This window comes from Vidua chalybeata, chromosome 15 (assembly GCF_026979565.1).
Source record: "Vidua chalybeata isolate OUT-0048 chromosome 15, bVidCha1 merged haplotype, whole genome shotgun sequence".
Classification (NCBI taxonomy): domain Eukaryota; kingdom Metazoa; phylum Chordata; class Aves; order Passeriformes; family Viduidae; genus Vidua; species Vidua chalybeata.
Window position 1 is genome coordinate 3,097,000 of NC_071544.1, and position 19,966 is coordinate 3,116,965.

The following is a 19,966-nucleotide window of genomic DNA, read 5'->3' on the forward strand; positions in this document are numbered from 1 at the left end:
GGCAGTGCCACCCCCCCATGCTGTGGTGGCACTCTGGCAGCACTGCAGCAGCCACCGAGGCTGAGGGTCTGACTCAGCTTTCCTGATTCACGGTTGTGCACTTCCAGGCACGAGGGTGAAAGGTTTGTTGGTAACCAAAGAAAAGCTGTCAAGAGTAAAATGTTCCTGTGAGCAGACAATCTCTCTGTTGTGGGAAACAGGAGAAGGGGCACTGCTACAGGAACGTGTCCTGAGGGGGTTTTGCTGCTGGATAGCAGCGCTGGCAAAGCAGCAGTAAAGGCACAGCACGACTTGGGGCTGGGTCAGCACAGAGCCCTCCTGGCGAGTTTCTGGCTCTTCAGTGCTCCTCTCTCAGCTCATTCCTTGAGGAGGGTGCAGTGCTGCTGGTCTGCCCTGCTGGTGGTGGTGTAGGCACTGCAGACCCAGCCCGTGCCAAGTGACCTTGGCTTCCACAGGCCTAAAGATTTCATTCTTTCCAATGGTACTTCTGCCTCTTCTCCTGGCACGCTCCCAGACTGCCCTCCTGAATCTGCAGACAAGAAGCTGAGATGCTGCTCTTGTTGCTTAGGACTTTCCTAAGCTGCAGTTCAGGAAATTACTCCTTTTTGTGGTCAAGCTTATTCATCCTACCTGCAACTGGTGGACAGAAGAGAAAGCAGGAGTGGCAGAGATTGTGGTACAATAGAAATATGTTGATAACAGCTTTTTAAACCCCCTCTGTCCGTGTGGCATGTATTTGGTTGTTTTTTTTTTTTATTATTATTATTATTAGGACTTCTGGAGAGGTTTCCTTATCTATCCTATATTTAGAAAATATGGGCAGGCCATGCCATTTTAAGAAGCAGCCTTGTGTTGGCAGGGCCATTGCTCATTTCATGAGTTGTAACATTTTCCTGTTGGTAATGTTTTGAGTTGCTGTTTGAGGGAGATCCTGTGAGTCGCAGCTCTGGTTCTCTTGTGGGGTTAGGTAGGTGTCTTGTTCATTTTGGTGTCTTAGAAGGCAAGAAAGAAGCAGTTGTAATCTGAAGCACTGCCAGCAGTTTTGGTTTTATTGCCAGAGCTGTGATAATCTGGTATTTCCCGTAAAGCCCCAGGTGCTGTACTTGCTTTATTTTCTGTGACTCTCCAATTTCTCTTACCCTTTGTCACTGCAGGACAGAGCCACACAGTGTGTCCTGTCTGGGCCCCAAACATTCGCAACAGCAAAGATAATAGCAAGCTCCAAACACATCTCTAGGTGGAAATCTCCTGTTTAGTTCAATATCACCATTTTCAAGAAGGAGAAGAGGCCCAGTGATTTCCAAATGAGCAGAGCTGCGTGTCTGGTGTCTATCTGTCCCCTCCTCTCCTCCCTTCCCCTTCTTTTCTTCCTGGTCATTTTTGCAGGTCAGAAGAGGCACTGAATGTGTTCTCTGGGGATGGAGAGCCCATTTCTCTGGGCCTGTCCCATCTCTCCTGCCACATGCAGGCGCAGCAGCTGCCTCGCTGCAATCCTGGGGCCCTGCCTCACCAGGGTTTGGGTGCTTCCCCCAGCAGCAGCGTTTTTCTGCACTGGAGCCTCGGGGCTTGTCTGCACAGGGAGGCTCTTGCAAAACATGCTTGGCCCAGGGTGGGAATTTAAAGGGAAAGAACTGTTCTGCACCAGAGTCCTGCCTTACACCCTCTTACCCTGCAGGAAACCACTGCTGTTTTTGACTGTCTGCGCTTGGAGCAGCTGCACTCGACCTGGGCAGCCAAGGGCTCCTGTGGCAGCTCTGTTCTGAGCTGGCCTTGGGCTAGCACTGCATAGGAGGCGAGGGCTTGGCAGTGGAGGCTGTTCTCTGTGTACCCAGGAAAGGGGCAGCACTTCAGAGCAGAGCCTGCCTCAGGGCTTCTGGTACCCTCGGGAGGAGCCACGCTGAGCCGAGGCTGCGCAGAGAGCCTGAGCTGGCAGTCCCCTTCCTCAGCACTGCCCTTGGAGCAGCTGCCCAGTCCAAACCTGTCAGAGCAGCCTGGGGCTCAACTGGGCTGTCCTGAACCAGCAGCCCTTCAGAGCTGGCTGGAGGGGCCTCTGGGAGGGTGTTTAGCTTTGGTCCTCACTGAGCTCTTGGACTGGTCACCCAGCTGTCATCTGTGTCCCACCCACGCCAGAGCATGAAGCTTCCTGAAGCTTTTTCCTCAAATCCAGTCCTCCAGCAATGTCTCAGTCCCACCATGCCAAACCTGAGATGCACCTGGGAAATGATGCTTTGGGGAGCTGAAGATCATCTGTGGGTAGACTGCCTGCTGAGCTAAGGTCTCACATCCCAACTCCTGGTTGTGAATTAAAGTTCTTTGCCTTTGTGAGAGCAGGGAGGGACCCTGAAACACCATGGACCCCACAGGATTGAAACCTGAGGTCTCTGAAAGGAGAAGGGACACCGTGACAGTACAAAAAGTCATGGAAATGTAGCAATTCCTAGGTCTCTCTGAGGCCAAAGGTGGGAGCCCAGACATCCCTGGCTGCTCCTGGCCGGTTTCATCCCCTGGAAGTTGTCACTGCAGCCACTAAGGCAAGAGCATAGCAGGGCTGGCAGAAAGGCAGACATTTACATGAGGCACAGGCATGCTGTCATCTGGATAAACTCGGGAAAAACGCACACAGGGGTTTTGTGCCTCTGGGCATCGGGGCAGGAGAGCAGCCCTGTCCATGAGAGAATGCAGAAGACTTCCCCACTGGGAAGTATTCAGAAGCAGTAAGTGATACTTGCTGTGTTAAGTGGGGTTCTTGTCTAGCAAGGAGCATGGTCAGACCCAGCATCTCAGCCTCCCTCAGCCTGGTGGTCCTCCCTGGCTGCTTTCTGTGCCTGTCACGAGTCCCCATGTGTCACCGAAGCCTCCCCCTGTTCCTCACTGCTGGAGTTGCCCTGCTAACAGAGTTGGCAGCTTGAGGACTCATCAGGGCTGAAATGATTTATTTCTCAGCCATTTATTGCAAAGGAACCATTGGAAGGCTTTCAAAAGCCATCTTCTGTTGACCTAAGTTCAGCTGAAATTTTAGCAGCATCAGCTTTACATAACATGCCAGTAGAGAGGGATTCTGGGGCAATAAAGTTTATGTTGATAAACAATCCTTGCTGACCAGGATCTCCCTCTCCAAGTTGAGTGGTTATTCAGAGGATCACTGAGGAGCTGGGAATTACAAACCAGCTGCCCCAGAAAAATGTGATGACTTGTGTGTTTACTCTGAGTGTCTGACAAAACCCCAAAATATCTTATGACAGCAGGTAATTCTTTGCCAACATTTAGATTTCAGTGAAACGTCTTGATAGAGCCCTAGCACCCCAAATTAATTCCAGTTGGTGAGGACAGGAGAGCATCACATGGGCTGAGAACTGGGTGGGGAGGACCATGAACAATGGATTAGGATAAACAGCAGTGTGTCGAATTGTCAGGGGAGTGAAGGAGAGCGCAGCCTTGGGAGCTGAAGCTGTGCCAGCTGCTGCCCTCCGTGGTGACTGCACAGAGTTAACCTCTGAAAGGTCTCCTTGGACCCTGCAGCACATCCAGGGAGCCCCTGAGGGCTCTTATGAAGTGGGATCTGTTCACTGTCAGTTACCTGGGAATGTTTTTTCAGAATATCCTTCACGGGGCAGGGCTGCTGTGTGATCCTGTCTGAGGTGTCCATTCAGCTTTTGTTCATGCTCACAAAGACGCTCCCAGTTAATTAGCTGATATTTTGTCCAGGCATTTATTTACCACCAAATTACAAAGGGAGGGGCACAAGTTGAAAAATGAGGTGAGAAGCATAATAGGGTAGGCTGTGCTCAACTGTGATGTTCCATCTTCATGATCCCCTGGCTCAGGGTGAGAGCTGGGTAATTGCTGGTGTGGGTCCTTGCTGAAAAGCACCATTGGAAAAGCAGATCTGGCATGGATCCTTCCTCTACGTGTGCAGGGGTCCTGTGACTACAAAATCTGGGATGAATTCTTCCTCTGTATGTGTGCAAGGGTCCTGCAACTACAAAAAGCATCGTCTAGGTGAGCAGAAAGGCTTTCTTCTCATGGGGTTCCAGGCCTGACCATTGGGCAGGGGGCTGCTGCTGCAGGGACAGGCAGGGCAGGAGGGTGACCAGCAGTCGCCTTTCATGGGCTGTGAGTGGAAGCTCAGCTTCTACATCCTGCAGCCAGGAGGAAAGTGTGACCCCACAGCCTCAAAGCAGCACTGGAGTGTCTCTGAGCTGTGTGTGACAGTGGAGCTTCCGGTGCTCCATCCCAAATAGCAGAAAAGCAGTGCCAGTGTTCAGGTGTCTGCCTGAGAGGGTGATTCAGGCCCTTTGGTTTTCATTGAGACAAAGCTGCTGGGAGCTCTTCTGTGAGATGTGGGAGGTAGTCAGCATCTCTAGGAATGAAAGGAGGATGAGACTGGGGCTTAAGAGTGATTCAAGGTTTTTCAAGATAATGGATTTTGCAAAGGAAAAAAAAATCATCAACCTCACAGCCAAGATTGAGACAGGAAGGACAAAGAGGAGTGATTTTGGTTATCTATGGTTGGTGGCAGCTGGCATGGACAAGGACAAGAGAACAGGAAGAAGGGGTAGTGTAAAGGACAGGACAAAAGGAGAGATGGATTACATCTTTGGACTGATGGAACATCTCTTTTGCACCTGGGCACCAGAAGAGCCTCGCAGGTCTCAGTAGCTGCCACTGTGAGTGGGTTCCTCATCCCCTGCTGAGCAGGGCCCTGTACTGACAGCCAGGGCAGTTTCCAGAGGGAATCCACTGTTGGTGAGATTGTGAGGTCAGGATCAGCTGTATCCTAGAAGCCATCCAGGTCCTGGGGCACCCTGTGGGGTGCAGTGTGGATGTGCAGTACAGCTTGGTTGTGTGTCTGGATCCTGGTGAGGTGGATGGATGTTGCAGATCCCCCCTTGGGGCAGGGATGTGATCTGCTCAATTTCTGAGCAGTTCTTCCAAGCTTATTTTTGTAATCCTGCAATTTGTTGTCCCCCCAGATCCTGTCTTTGGACCTTTCCAGGTTAGTTCTGTAGATCCAAAGGTCTATCCAGGCTTTTCCAGGACAGCTCATCAGCACCACTGTACCTTCTACAGATTCACCAGAAACAAAGTCCCATGCATGGGGCATTTGCACTGAGCATTTCCTACAAAAATGCTCTCCAGAAGAGCAGACCCCACTCTGTCCATCAGGTTTTCAGTGTTCTCAGGCCCCTGTTAATCCCTTTTTGGGTTCTAGGTGGTTGCATTTCTCTGCATGGAGCTGCTCAGGGGTGGCCTGGGGAGATGGTGAAGGGGGGCAGTGGGAGTGCAGAAGTGAAAGAGCAGTTCTGTAGGAATTTTTCTTCAGCAAAGGGTCTGAGTGCAGACCCTTCTTACCTGTCCAGCTCCACTGCCTCCTTACTTTTCCTTTGTCACTCCTGCACGGAGATGAGAACCACCCATGCTTACAACACAGGATGAAACCTGCATTGTGCCCTGTCTTTGCCCAGGTCTTCCTTGGATCCCAAAACTCCTTCCGCTTGTTGTCACTGCTGCTTAAAATTGGCATTTGTGGTGCCATCCAGAGGTCCTGGCTGCAGCATTGTTCCCCTTGTGCTATTCACAGCACAGAGTCATAACAAGAGCCAGTCCCTGCCCCAAATATATTAAGTGGGATCTTTGAGAGAGGAAATGGAAGCACAGAGAAGGGATGTGAATTGTCCCACTTTACGCAACATTTCTGGGATAAAACCCAGCACTATTAATAGCTTTTTGCTCAACAACCATCTTTTGTTCAGAACTCTGGTTTTCACCTTAAGTTGTTTGTGTTGTGCAGGATCTGCTGCCCAGTTTGGTGAAATTTCCCATTTTGTGACCTAAAGCTAGACATGAAGCAGGTCAATAAACCCATGTCCAGTTTGAACTCGGAATGATTTCCCTGCTTGGGCCATCACCACGTTGCCTATTGTCTCCTCTTTGCCCACATTTTGCTGCTGCATCGTTGGTCTTTGTTTTCAGTCACTTGTGTTCTGCAATGGCTCCTAGAAAATTACACCTTCCTATGTTCCTCTTCCCTAAATCTCTCCATGAAGTAGCTGGACAGTCAGCAAGGGCTAGCTCTCATCACAAAGTCAAATTTGCTTTACCTTCCTTCTCATTTGTTGCCTATGAATATTCTATAAAGTGATCTTTCTGCCAGATACATGTTTGTGGAAACAGAAACTGCTGATTAAATTTTAACGAAGAGTCACAGGAAGCAAATTTTAAAATTGCAACTGTATGTTTGTGATAATAAGAGCTCTGTCATTGCTGTCAGGGACTAGAATTGATGCAGGCCACAAAATCTCTTCATCCAACCAAAATGAGCCAGAGTTTCTTGATTTCTTTTTTTTTTTAAACACAAGCCACAAACTGCTCATGAGCAATTTACAAGCCAAAAATTAGCCAGGATGGCTTTCCAGAGAATAGTTCTGAAGAATATCGCAATAAGCAATATTCAAATATAAAACGAGGGAAAATAAGGATAAAAAAATTAATCAGGAAGAGCTGACATCCTGGAGACTCCTGGCAGCTGTAAATCAGCTTGGTTGGGGGACATTTCAGTGGAAGCCACCCATTGCTGTGCTCCAGTGGGGGTCCGGAGCTGCTCAGAACAATGCTGGGAAGCCGCACTCTGGACAAGGCAGGAGACACGCTGTGTTAGTGTCTCCACTGGGCAGTGCCCAGAGTCCCAGTCGGAATTTACAGCTCCATTTGCTGCTTCCCTGCAGCCCAGGGCCGAGGGTGGCCCTTCTCCCTGGCTCCCTCGGCCGGGCTGGGGGATCTCTGCCTGCCGTGGTCTCTCCTGCACGGGTCCCGCTGGGTTCCACGGCGGGCTGGGCTCCATCCCGTGCCCAGCGCTCCAGCATGGCACAGACCCAGGGTGAACGGGGCACTGGGACAATGTTATAGTGTGGGGTGGTAATTCCATCCACGCTTGGTGGGATTTGGGCTCGTGGAAAGGCTGTCTCAGGGATGATCTTTAGTTTCTTTCCTGTGCTTGGATGAAAACCAGACCTGCGGTCACTTCTGGTACCAGTGCTTTAAAGCCTTTCTTCAACCAACAGCAAAACTTTTAATCTTTCTAATATAACATTACAGAGAACAAACAAGTCTCTAATGCAAGCCCTGGGGTCTCTTGTGGGGAGATCCCGATAAAAACAGGGCTTTCTGTTTTGGAAATACCCTCTGGTGGATTTGTCTCTCACCAGAGACAATGGTGAACTTTCAAAGTAGGCAGAGACATGGGAAAAAAATATTGTAATTAAGAGTGCCAGTGGTTGGCTTTTGTCACGGAATACTAGAGAATATTATTTTATAGGTTAAAAATTAAACATCTCCACCTCAGTATTAGAGGCTTCTCACTGAATTTATTTATCCAGATATCAAAGTGCTTTCTCCTGTGAATCCCTACTTTGTGTGGCATTTCACCTGGTTGTGTGTGAAACATCAGGATGTTCTCTGGCCCAGAACTTCCTGGGAAGTTGAAATAGCAAAAAAGTTTTGCCAGCTGGGCTGTCGCATCTGACCTTCACTTGACCTCTGCCTGCTCTGGATTAACATCTTGTAACTGATCCCAAGTTTCTTTTATTTTTCCCGGCTCGCTGAAGTGAAGTATGTTTGAAAACACTTCTCACAGGGAAGTCTGCTGGGGCAGGGAAGGAGGTGGATCCTCTGCTGGGATGGGGCTGCTATGGGCTGGGGCTACCAGTCCCTCTGCTGATGCCTTGAGAGGCTGCCCAGAACAGAGGCTGGACAGTGTTAAAGGAATAAAGTAGGCATTTATCAAAAAGGCCTTCAAAGGATGCACCTTGGGCAGTGCAAGAGCCCGGCCAAGGCTACACCCAAGATGGACCCAAGACGGACAACAGGTCACGAGTTTTCATGCTTTTATAAGTTTTGGTCCATTTAAATATTGGGGTTAATTGTCCAATTACAGCTCCAGGTTATGAAGTCACATCCTCCCAGACTGCTCTCCTCAATTCTCTGTTTGCACTTTTGGGGTCTGAAGGTGCAGCAGTGTCCTTGGTTCTCGGGCTGGAAAAGGAATGTTTTGTGTGACTGAACTGTGAGAAGAACTTGCTAACACTTCATATGAAGTTCAGAGTTATATACTAATGCAGTACAGAATCTGGAAAATATGAAAGCAAAAACTTCAGGCTTCACTGCAGTGAGGAGTTCTGTGGTTCCTGCTCTTCCTGACCTCAGATCTCCCATCTCATTAGTTAACCCCCTCTGTTTGAATACAATGTATTGAGGGAGGAGGACAGAGCTCTCCAGCAGTGCCGTGCTGCCCGAGTGCAGCCCTGTCCTTCCCTTGGACACCTGCCTGTGATGGGCTCGGGGCTGGGCAGGGAGGGACAGGCGTGCGTGGCAATCCTGGCACCTCACTCAGAGATTTGGTCACGTTCTCCTGTTTGCAGTGGCCCATGTCCTGATTTGACGCTGTTGAGCAGGACGGGAACAGAGAACTCCAGATCAGAAGGCAAAGAAAATGAACTCTCTCTTTATTTCAAATGTACCACTCTATATAGAGAACATCGTGCAGACTAATTTCATTGGTCTTAGAGTAAAAACATGTCACACCATTGGTGTGCAGTGAATGATGCACAGTAGCAGAACATATCTATAAACAATGTCAATAACAAGATAGATTAGAGAATTATTTACATTCTTTCCCAACTGTTTCCCAGGCTCTTGCCTGGTTAGAAAACCTTTCTCTTTCTCTCTGACTGAGCTGAGAATACCCACACTGATTTACCTGAAGGACTTGGTGTGTGTGCTGTACCCCCACAATGCAGTGAGTCCTGTTTCTGCAGGTTCTCCTGAGTCAGAATCATCACAGAATCCCAGAATGGTTCAGGTTGGGAGGGACCTTGGAGACCATCTCATTCCAAGCCCCAGCCAGGGGCAGGGACACCTTCCACTGTCCCAGGGTGCTCCAAGCCCCTTCCATCCTGGCCTTGGACACTGCCAGGGATCCAGGGGCAGCCACAGCTGCTCTGGGCACCCTGTGCCAGGGCCTGCCCACCCTCACAGGGGGCAATTTCTCCCTGCAGTGCTTCCACCAGTCCATGATGTCTGTCTGCTGTCCTCCCATCCCTGGGAGAGCCCAGGTGGTGCAGGCAGTCCCTGTTAGAGGAATTTCAGCTTCTCTCTGATTGAGCTGTTCTCCTCTATGTTTTAAAGCAACGGTCCTGTCATTCACAAAACTGTAAAACATCCAGTAGGGTTTTTTTTTTTTTTTTTCCATCCCTTTCTAGAACCAATGACATTCCACTAATGGTCATTTGCATCTGCAAATTCTTCCCTGTAATCTGAAAGCTTTTAGCCTTTAGCTTTGCCATGATGTAAGGGGTCTATATATGGTTTCATGTACAGATTTCATAATAAACATTTAATGAAATGAGGTTTTTTTTTTTTTCTGCTAACCTAGATTGTTTTGTCTCCTGGGGTGAGTTTTTCAATCACTTTCCTTTGGTGATTGAAAGATGATGGATGCCACCCGGGTCTTTACCAGAGTTCTAGGGCAAGTAATTTGTGCTTAGTGCTCAGTGACTGGAACAAAGGATTAATGTATTTTAAAGTTTTGGATGCTTGGGGTAATTTCTTTGTTGGCTGGGTCTGGACTGGCAGTCCACAAAGCATGGGTGGGCAATTTTTCTAGCTGATTGTGAAGATAGAGATAAAGCTATATTTTATGAATCGCTGTTTCCAAGGTCATCTGGAAATTGAGCAGTTCATAAAACATATCTTTGTTCAAAGATATATTTGATTATATAAAATATGATCCCAGAATCAATTGGGTACAAACAAGATGTTGCCTTTAGGGTTGAAAACACATTGTTAGAGGCATGAAGAGCAGAAATTGTCGCTGCTGTCTTTGTGTGGCTATTGTTTTTGGTCTTAATAGGAACAGAATGAATGACATTTTTCCACCAGACCACTTATGCTCAACTATACCTCCAGGACAACTTCCTGGCCAAAAATATTCAAAACAAACAAACACAATAGCAATTCTACTCCAATTACATTGTTTGCAAACCAGCTAGTGTTCATAGAGTACTAGGTTTGGCAAATCCAAGCCCTTCAGCCCCTGGATTTTAATATTAGATATTTGCATGAGCATGCCTTGGAGGTGCTGTGCTCTTCAGGTGAGTGTTTGTGCATGGGCACCTGCAGCATTGTGGCAAAAGCACAGCCCAGTTGTCTTAACAATTTGGGTATTGGGAAGGCATCCTTGCCCAGTGGCCAGATGCTCTTTGATTTCAGTGGAGCTGAGATTTCAGCCTCAGGCTCTGCACCAGATCGTACACCAATTTCAAAACTTTCACTGGAAAGAAGAATAACTGGATTTTTAAGTGTGGGAAAGACAGAGGAGGAGGAATTTATCAGTTGCTCTTAAATATAAGTGGAGCCAGAATTTGTAAGACGAGGGTGGGTTTTCTGGCTTTGTGGCACTTTTTCGTAGAATCACGGAATCATAAAGGGTGGAAAAGACCTCTAAGATCCCATGGTTTGAGTTGCCAGAGGGATCCTATAGAGAGCAAACCTAAATCAACAAACCTGCTTGTAACTTTCCAGTCAATATTCTTTGGTGATGGGAATGGTCATGAAAATAGAGATTGTTGTGACTCTCAATTTAAATAGATTTTTTTTAAAATTATAATAGTGCTGTAGATTGGTGTTATAGTCACTTCTTCTCCCTGTGACAGAAGGCTACAGGAACTTAGTTATAGGAAAAGCAACTTGTGTGTTAGGGAAGGTATGGGAGACAGGTAGGGAGGAGTAATGGATTTGTTCTGGCTTCAGCAAAGTGCTTTCCACGCTTCATTCCAGCCCCAAATCCACAGATCTCAGACTTTTCAGCATCTTCACACTTCCAGTCATCTGTGTCCTTTCCATCAGTGTCTGTGCTGTGTGAGTCAGCTGAGGGTGTCCTCAGCAGACCCTTCCAGGACCCGGAGGAGTGGCTCCTGCGTTGTCACACCTGCCTCTCCAGCTCCCAGAGTGGGACCTCTCCCAGGAGCTCAGAGATGAGCCTCTGACTCCTGCTGGAATACCTCTGTGGGAGAGGCACGGCAGCAAGGACATCTCCCATGTCCTTGGAGAGCTTTGGGTTATTAACCCTTGCTGTTCCCTGCAGTTACTGCACAGGTAGTCCCTCGGACAGTGGAGGTGAGGTGTAAGTGTCCCAAGCGAGCCACATGGTCTAGTGCTGGCTCCTACATTGCAGTCCCTGCCCTCTGAGGGTGGGGAAGCCCTGGCACAGGTTGTCCAGAGAAGCTGTGGCTGCCCCATCCCTGGAAGTGTCCAAGGCCGGGTTGGATGGGACTTGACCCAGCCTGGGGTAGAGGAAGGTGTCCCTGCCCATGGCAGGGGACAGAAGGAGATGAGCTTTAAGGTCCTTCCCAACCCAAACCATTCTATGGTTCCATGACTTCATGATCACTGCTCATGGAGAAACATGGCTATTTGTTAATTAAAAGGTCAAACAGTGGTTACAGCAAAATGCTGCCCCTTGGAAATTTAAATTTGTCATTCTTGTTTACCTGTCACGTACCCCTGCTCAGCACACCAAGATCTGACACAGTGGCTACAAAGGCTGCCATGAGAATGTCTGACCATGCTTTGGCATAAACGGAAACATAAGTTGCCTGAAGTATAAATCATATTACAGATATTACATTATGTTTATTACTCTGGGTTTGGAGCCTGTAGTTACCACTGGGGTAGAGGCTGACATGGGGCGATGTGTCAGTGTCACACCAAGGTTCTCTCCCGCAGGCTCTGGGCTGTGTGTGGTCTGTGCATGTTGTGTCCACCCATGCAATAAAGCCAGGGTTGTTCACAGCTTCACTCAAATCCAGCCCTGTTACCTCCAGGGTCACTGGAGGGTCACAGACTCTGAGGAGTCCTTCTGGCACTGCCACCAAGGAGCTGAGTCCCCTCAGAGTTCCGGCTGCACACGCCATAGCCTGCCTGGGTGCACAGCAGGGACTGCCTTTGGCCCTCTCCATAAAAACCTGGAAAAAAAGGAGAACAAACACCCAGCATGTTGTGAGTTTTTTTTTTTTTTTTCAATCAGATCCCATGTTTCCATTCCTTCTGGCAGGAGGGAGCTTTCCTCAGAGTAGGTCCCTTCTTTGACAGTCTGGCATTTGCAGCCAGTATTGAAACAAAGTCCAGGGGATCAGGAGCTGCTGCTGAGCTTCATGTTTGTCTCCTTGTCAAATAAAGGCCAAATTAAACCCAAGGCAAAGAAGCATCACCTGTGATTAAAACAGTGGAGCCTGTGGGACTGCATCAGGCAAGAAGTGAGATGTATCACAGTGGGGAGAGTGCTGACCCCCAAGATGTGTCTGGTGATGTGCCAGGAACACACGTCCTTACTTTGCAGTAGAGATGACAGAAACGGGAAAAATTCCTTTCAGGTAGGAGTTGTTATCTTGGCAAATGTTTGTGATTGAATTTGGAGCAAGTTGAGGCTACAAAACAGATCCTATTGAAAAATGAATTCTGTAATTTTCCATGTTAGAGACTGTTGAAATATTCCCACCTGAGACACGTCTCCAGAAGAGGTCTAGGAACAACAGCCTTTGAGACCTGGCTTGGGTGGGTTTCATGCCTCCAGATCTTGTTCTTCAGTGAGGCCTGGAAGCCTCAAGAACTGTGCCTGGAGCATCCTTTGTGCGTCTGGGTTCCTCTGGGGAGAGCTGGGAGCTCAGACCCGTGGAGACACCGCTGGATCTGCAGCTTCTCCAGCCCAGCACAAGAGCCCAGTGGAAGCCCTGGCACCAATGTGGAAGGGCTGTCCCGAGACCAATGGCTTGGGCAGGCTGAGAAACACAGCTCCTTTCCAAGAGATCACCTGTGCACCTTCCTTCCCCCCACTCTGGCACAGGAGGGGTGTCCTGACCTGAGGACATTCGGGTGGGGCCTTGTGTGGAAAGCCATGGCTCGGATACAGGCTCGTCAAGGGTCACCTGTGAGTTTGTAGGTCTTAACTCTCCTTGCATCTCTTCCATTCCTGTGAGAATGCATTTTTCAGCTTCCCTTTTCCATGCCCAAGGGAATTCAAGCTGAGTTGCCTTCTTCCTCAGCTGCTCAGAGAGACACAGAAGGATCCTGTGCTCCCGGGTCTCCAGATCCACCTACCTAAACACTTTGCCAGCCTCCACATGCCAGGCAGTGTGGGGCAGCCTCCAGAGGCTCACACTGCAGCCCTTGGAGGAGGCCAGGATGAGAAATCCCATCTGCTCATGGCATCAGCCACCCAGAGCTCCCAGATGTGTCTGTGTGGAGCGTCCCCACGGCTCGGGAAGCAGCGTCTGTGGCTGGTATTGCTGGCTGTTCCAGAGCTCATGGAGCACCTTTCCCAGGCTGACTGCTCCCGCTTTTTGCTGCCGAGGGCTTGTTTATGTAGGATGCTCTGTGGGTGGGATGTGGTTTTGTCACCACTCCATTGTTGGACTCTGTTTGGGCACTCTGCCCGAGGATGATTAATGATGTTTTGAGTTGAGGCTCTGAGGTGCTTGCAGGCATACTGCAGGTACCACAAGTGAAAGAGGTGTTGTTATCATCAAGGTACTTCAGTGTTATATCAAATGTAATCAGAAGTGAATTAATTAAAGCAGTGTGTACATGTAAGTCCTTTTATGGTGGATGTTCCAACAACTCATATTGTGTAGTTTAGAGCTCAGCATTTCAGACTTTTGTAACCCTCTCCTCTCCGTGAGAAGGCAGAGGATGCCAGGGCTGCTATCGGAGGACAAACCTCTGCTGCAAAGGTGTTTTTGTCAAACACAGCTCTTAAAACAAGTTAGGAAATTGTGTACATTTGTCGATCCTGGCTCCAGCATATTTCAGAGTTCATTTTTACAGCTCACACAACTAGTGTAGGATGGGATCTAATGGTTGCTTGGGTTTCACCTGACCTTGGAGTGAGCAAAAATCTGTAGGAAAATTGTATTTATTGTTGGTCTCAGCTCCACCAGGATTAAACTTCCTTCTTGCAGCACGACATACCTTTGATGTGGTTGTCACTTAGAAAAATTGCCTGGAAATACATCTGGCTCTTCTGTCCAACAGCTCAGGCTTTGTGAGGCTGGTGATACTTCACCCCACAGAGAGGAAACACAAATTGTGATGGAGGAGGGGTTGACAGAATTGCAAGGTGACCAGAGATACAGATCCTAAGCTGTAGCTTCAGTCTGACAAGCAGAGTTAAACCCTTATTTTTTTCAAGTTGAAAACCCCTGTTTTGGTGAACTTGGCAGCAGTGGGGGCCGAGCTGGGGGTGTAGCCAGTCCAGCTGTGGAGGAGACCACAGCTGGCAGGGCTGTTCCATGGGAACCAGAAGGTGAGGAACTGAAACTGCAGCTTCAGCTCAGCCTGCTCCAGGGTGATGGACTTGATGGAAACGTAATGAATTAGACCTGGACCCTGCCTAGCACACATCTAAAGCTGTTTGCCCAGGATAGTGTGCTATTTTGATATGTGTGAAGCTAGTGACTTTGTTTTTCCAGCATGCTGGAAAAAGTATCAAACAAGGAGGAGATTAAAATGACCCCAAATGCTCAGAGCACTAAGAAAGGGGGCACTCAAAATCAGTCCTCTGATCTTTTTGAACTAAACTCATGGTTTTCTGAGCTGCAACTCTGTGATTTGGACAGGACAGAGATGGGAAATGGGTCAAAAGCTGAAAGTGTACCTAAATGTAAAACTTTGACATACTCCAGTATTAGCACTCCATGTGCTGCTCTGGTCTCTCAAGCTACTTTAGTTTACTGCTGGGGAAGGTTGAAAGGTGATTCAGTCATAGTTTACAAGTACCTTAAAAGGGAAGAGGTTTCTGGTTGCTAGATGGGATTCAAATTCACCAGAGGAAGGCAGAGATCTCTTGGCTGGAAGCCAAAGTTAGAGAAGTTCAGACTATGAATAAGAACTGCAGTTTAAACTTTTTACGAATGAAAACCAGAGGAAAGTCTTTGTCTGGAATTAAGCAGAGTCATCGGCAGTGAATGTCTCTAAATGAAGATTTCTGTGTTTTTCTGAAAGCAGCAGGAATTATGAAGTGAGGCTTTCCAGCCCAGAGCAGCCCATCCCAGAGACCAAGGCCAGGCTTCCCTTTTGCCCAGAGCAAGGTTCTGGATGCTGTTTCCCAGGCTTGGGGCTCTGCCTGCTCTTCCCACGCTGCTGTCCAAGCACAAGCCCTGCTGCACTGCAGCAGAAAGGGCACAGATGTGTCAGGGAGCACAGCTCTGCCTCTTCGTGCACAGCCCGTTTCCCAGACACAGTCCAGAATATTTTGGGGTTGGATTCCCCTTTCACTGCTCTGTCTGGTTCAGCTGGAGGATTGCAGTCCATGGAGTCCATGAAGTGTGGCCTGGAGCTGAATATACTGTCTCTTTCCCTCCTGTAGTGAGACACCAAAAACATGTAGACTGGGGTGGAAGGATGTTCTCCCCCCTTTTTCTGGGCAGGACTCTCTGCTGGGGGGGTGGGATGCCATGTGTGTGTGTCAGCTCTTTGGTTTTTTTGGATCTGCCTGCTCAGGAATGTCCTGTAATCATCACTGGTGGCATGTGCAGACTTTTAGGTGAGACATGATTCATTTTGGTGGGGAGACCATGGAAAGTTCCTTGCTTGTTCTTGGCCCTCTTCTTCCAAGAAGGTCTCTGGGGTTTGCTCTTCTCTTCCCAGCGTTTTGGTGGAGAGGGACAGGACTGACACCCCTTTCTCCCACCAGCTTCCAGTTTATATTCCACTCAGGGTTTATCTTCCACTCAGGACTCAGTTGTTATATCAGTTTTAACACCAGTTGAACTTCTTTACATCCTCCTACTGGTTCTCGTTCATACAGTATCGGAATTCTTCACACCTGTGGCTTCTCTGAAATGAGACAGGAGTTGTCCCTTCAGTGACTGGTATCTCAGTCCAAATTGACCCCTCTTATGTCCACATGCTGCCTGCTTCACAATTCTGCAGACCACCAGGCTGAATATAAAGCGAAGCAGATGCAGCCATGCCAAGGTCAGGACCTTCCCTGTATTTGAGGTGTATGGATAATGTTGGCATGGGACAGGGTGACCTCGGGGTACAATAGGAGCTAACTGACACACATTCAGACAGAATAAATATTTGAGAGTCTATTTCTCTATTCCCCAAAATGACCCCTATAAAAGCAAGGTCCTGTTTACCTTCCTGGCTGTCTGTGCAGTGTTCTGAGAAGAGACCAGCTCTCTTCTCCCTTCACTGCTTTCCAGCTCTTCTGGGCAACTCATTTCCAGGCAAGGATCAGGGATATGGGCTTCACAAAACCCAGGACACCTTGGACTTTCACAGAATTCCTAAAATTTGGTGAAAGCTGAGATAATTTCTGGTCAGAAGTCTCTGTCTGTGCCAAAGCACAGTGACCTGGGAAACAGTGAGAGATGTCAGTGCACAGCCTGCAATGATTGCCTGCAGCCGACCCAATGGTTTTGTGCTGTCCCTGTCCCATTAGAATCATGAAATGGTTTGGGTTTAAATAAATTTTAAAAACTTAAAACTTATCTCATTCCAACCCCCTACCATGGGCAGGGACACCTTCCACTATCCCAGGTTGCTCCAAGCCCTGTCCAGTCTGGCCTTGGACACTTCCAGGGATGGGGCAGGCACAGCTTCTGTGGCCAACAGCTGCAAGGTCTGATGTGCCTGGGACCAGCCCTGCCACATGACCCACCCCCAGCCCTGGGCTTGCCTTTCAGTCACTGTGAGCTTTGCTTGGCTGACTCCTGTTACCCTGAACTGTTCCATTTCTATCCATGTTGGGATCCTTTTGGTTAAGGACAATTTAGCTTCTCATTCCCATCAGGAATAGGACAGTGCTGAGAGCTTCCTGCCACAGGAGCATATTCCTGACGATCGCTGTGCTTTTTATTATTTCATGTAAGATCCCTTTTGGTGAGAACAGTCTTTAAATACTATCAACCTACACTAACTTTGCTTGGCATGAAGAACTAGAGGAGACATACAAAGGTCTGTAGAACAGTGATTGCTCTGATGAAACCCATCCAGTCCCTCCACCTTTGAGTGCTCTGCCATTTCGCAAGATCAGAATGCACAAAGCAATTAGAAGGTGGTTTGTGCATATTAGAAAGAGGAAATTCTCTATTTGTAACATACCTCAGACAAGGAGAAGCCATTGTTACCAATATTCTTAAGGCAAAACCAGCAAGTTGCTGTTTCTTTTTTTAAGGTTAGCGCTGAGAAAGAAAAAGGGAGCTAGAAGAGTGCAGAGCTGTCAGTTGAAAGAAAAATTGCAAGCCTGCTAATCCTTTCTTGTCAGGTTTAATATAAAGCCTGGCAGAGATTGATAAGAAGTGTCTCCCTCTCTGTCTGATGTTCCAGGTGCATGGTAAAAATCACCTCTCTGAAACACCCACGTGCAGGGCTCCAGGCTGGAAAGGCTGCTGGCCAGCCTGACACTGCTGGCATAAAACCATTTAAAATACCTATTCTTTCACTTTTCTTCTCGCAGCCTGAAGAATGGCTGTTCCTCTTCACTCCTTACATACGCAGGATTTTCTTGCAGCTCCTCTCAGTGGCTATTGCTCTGCTGATGTTGAGATGAACAAGGTCTCTGCAGCAGATTCGGAGCATCTGGGGCACAGGGGCCTGCTCCCCGTGACCTGCCTCTGCTCCATCTGCACTAAAACATTCTGGCTGGGGCTGCTGGGGCTGTGGGACTGGCAGCACACCCATGGCAGCCACAGAGGTCATGTAGGTGTTGGCAATCTGCAGCAGCAATGGTCAGGAGCAGGGGAAAAATAGTCCCTGGGGAGCTTGAGCTCGTGCATGGTGGGAGAGCTCAGCAAAGCCCTGCAGGGACAGGAGACACAGGGTCCTGCCTGCAGGGTCGGGCTGCTGTGGAGCCATCAAATCTGGTGCTGTGGAGCCTCCAGAGCCGGGGGCTCCCTCTGTTCCGTGTGGACGTTTCTGACTCCATGCTCCTTCCCTGTGTGCAGTTTTCCCTGGGCAGCTCCTCCCCATCGCCTCATGGCAGCGGGGGCAGCAGGAGCTTTGCCCAGGGGAAGGGGCTTGGGGGGTTCCTCTTGTGTGTGCACAGCTCTGAGAGGGGCAGGTTTCACAGTGTCCCCTTTCTCTTTCCCTAGCTGTTCCTCCCAAACTGAAGAAACTGAAAAGCCCAAATGTTCATGTGGGTGAGAAGATTTCCCTGAAATGTGAGGCGACTGCTGGAAACCCTCAGCCGTCCTACAAATGGTTTAAAGATGGCAAGGAGCTGAAGAAGAGTAAAGACATCCGGATCAAGTATGGGAATGGGAAGTAAGTATGACACAGGGCTGCTCTGCCTCTGCTCACTCAGGGTCTGGGTCTGGGGCCACCTGGCTGGAGGTGCTGCTGTGCTCCCCAAGTCTCTGCTGAGCAGCACTGAGGGCTCCCTCAGAGCCACAGGACCATGCTCAGCCCAGTTACCAGGCCTGGGAGAGTGAGCAAAATCCCCAATGTCCTCAGACAGTCGTGGGGAGAGGAGCAGGGCATGCACAGGGAGGGTGTTGGGTTTGTAGATGGGCTGTCCTGGGGTCAGGGACACATTGGATACCTGAGACAGGTGTCTTGTGACATGGGGAGGCTTTCCCTGGTAGCTTTGGGCAGCTCAGGTTGTCTGGGGTGACTCCTGCTCTGTGATTAGGGGTGGGATGCAGAAGGTACCCAAACCCAGCTGTTGCCCCATCACTCAGCAGCAGGGCTGTGGGAGGAATTGGTTTGTTCCCTCCTGAATTTAGGTGGACACAGAAGCATCTAAGGCCACTGAAAAATCACAGAATGACAAATTAGGGCTGGAAGGGACCTCTGGAGATTATCCAGTTCAATCCCCCTGCCCAGGCAGGGTCACCTGGAGCAGGTGACGCAGGAACTTGTCCAGGTGGGGTTGGAACGTCTCCAGAGAAGGAGACTCCACACCCTCCCAGGGCAGCTGTTGCAGTGTTCTGCCACCCTCAGCGTAAAGAAGTTCTTCCCCATGTTGAGATGGAACTTTTCATGGTTTAGTTTATGGCCATTACTCCTTGTCCTGTCACTGGGCAGCTCTGAAAAGAGTCTGGCACCATCCTCTGACACCCCTTGGAGATATTGATGTGCATGAATGAGATCCCCTCGCAGTCTTCCTTCCTCTACACTGAGCAGGGCTGAGATGCAAGATTACCTCACAACACTGATCAGGGGTCATGGCCACATGCAGAGACCTTGTCTTGTGCAAATCCTTCCATCTGTCCACCCAGGGCAAGCTCCCTCACATCTGCCCCAAAGTCCCCACCCAGCAAAGCTCTCAGGTGGCTCCCAGTGACTGTCACCCTCAGCACCACCTCATTCAGGCAGGGCTAAAACACCTGCAGAAAGAGGCCCCAGTCACCAAGCTAAGGGGCTCTCACTGGGAATGAATTTAAATTAATCCCTGTTGATATTTCTCAAGGCCCGATATTTGCATATTATGTATCATAAAATTATTCCATAATCATGGCTATGCTTGTATTCATCCGTCCTGACCTAGCCAGCAAAAGTCAGCTTGCAACTGCCTGACCCCTTGGAAAATTTGATTCTAATTCTTTGCTAACATATGTTCTGGGTGTGTGAATAAAAGCTCATTGTGGACTTGTTAGAGCAGCAATTTTTAAAATTAGAAGCCACTACAGATCAGTTTGAAAAAATCACTCAGTGTTTGAACGGGGTGTCGCCAATTGCCTTAATTTAAATTCAGTCCTGTTGGGTTTGGTTTCAGAGTCACACCCAAGACGGTTGACCTCCTTTGTAATAATTCTAGGACTTGTGGCTATTTTGGGAGGAGGCAGTGAGGTGGTCAGTGCATCCAGCATAACTGGGTGCTGTCTGCTCAGGAAGGGCTGTGTGGGCTCGCAGGCAGCAGAGACAGGGCAGAGCTGTGCCTGCCTCGCTCCTCTGCTGCTCTCAC

General features: G+C 48.9%; 1 protein-coding gene across 2 annotated transcripts in view; it reads left to right on the forward strand.

Annotated features, from left to right (window-relative positions):
- The window catches only part of NRG2 (neuregulin 2), a 154,888-nt gene that overhangs the window by 79,602 nt on the left and 55,320 nt on the right, over positions 1-19,966 (forward strand). For both annotated transcript variants that reach the window (XM_053956405.1, XM_053956406.1), the window contains exon 2: positions 18,153-18,324. In XM_053956405.1, the coding sequence (XP_053812380.1) occupies positions 18,153-18,324 (172 nt within the window). The remainder of the gene's footprint in view (positions 1-18,152; positions 18,325-19,966) is intronic.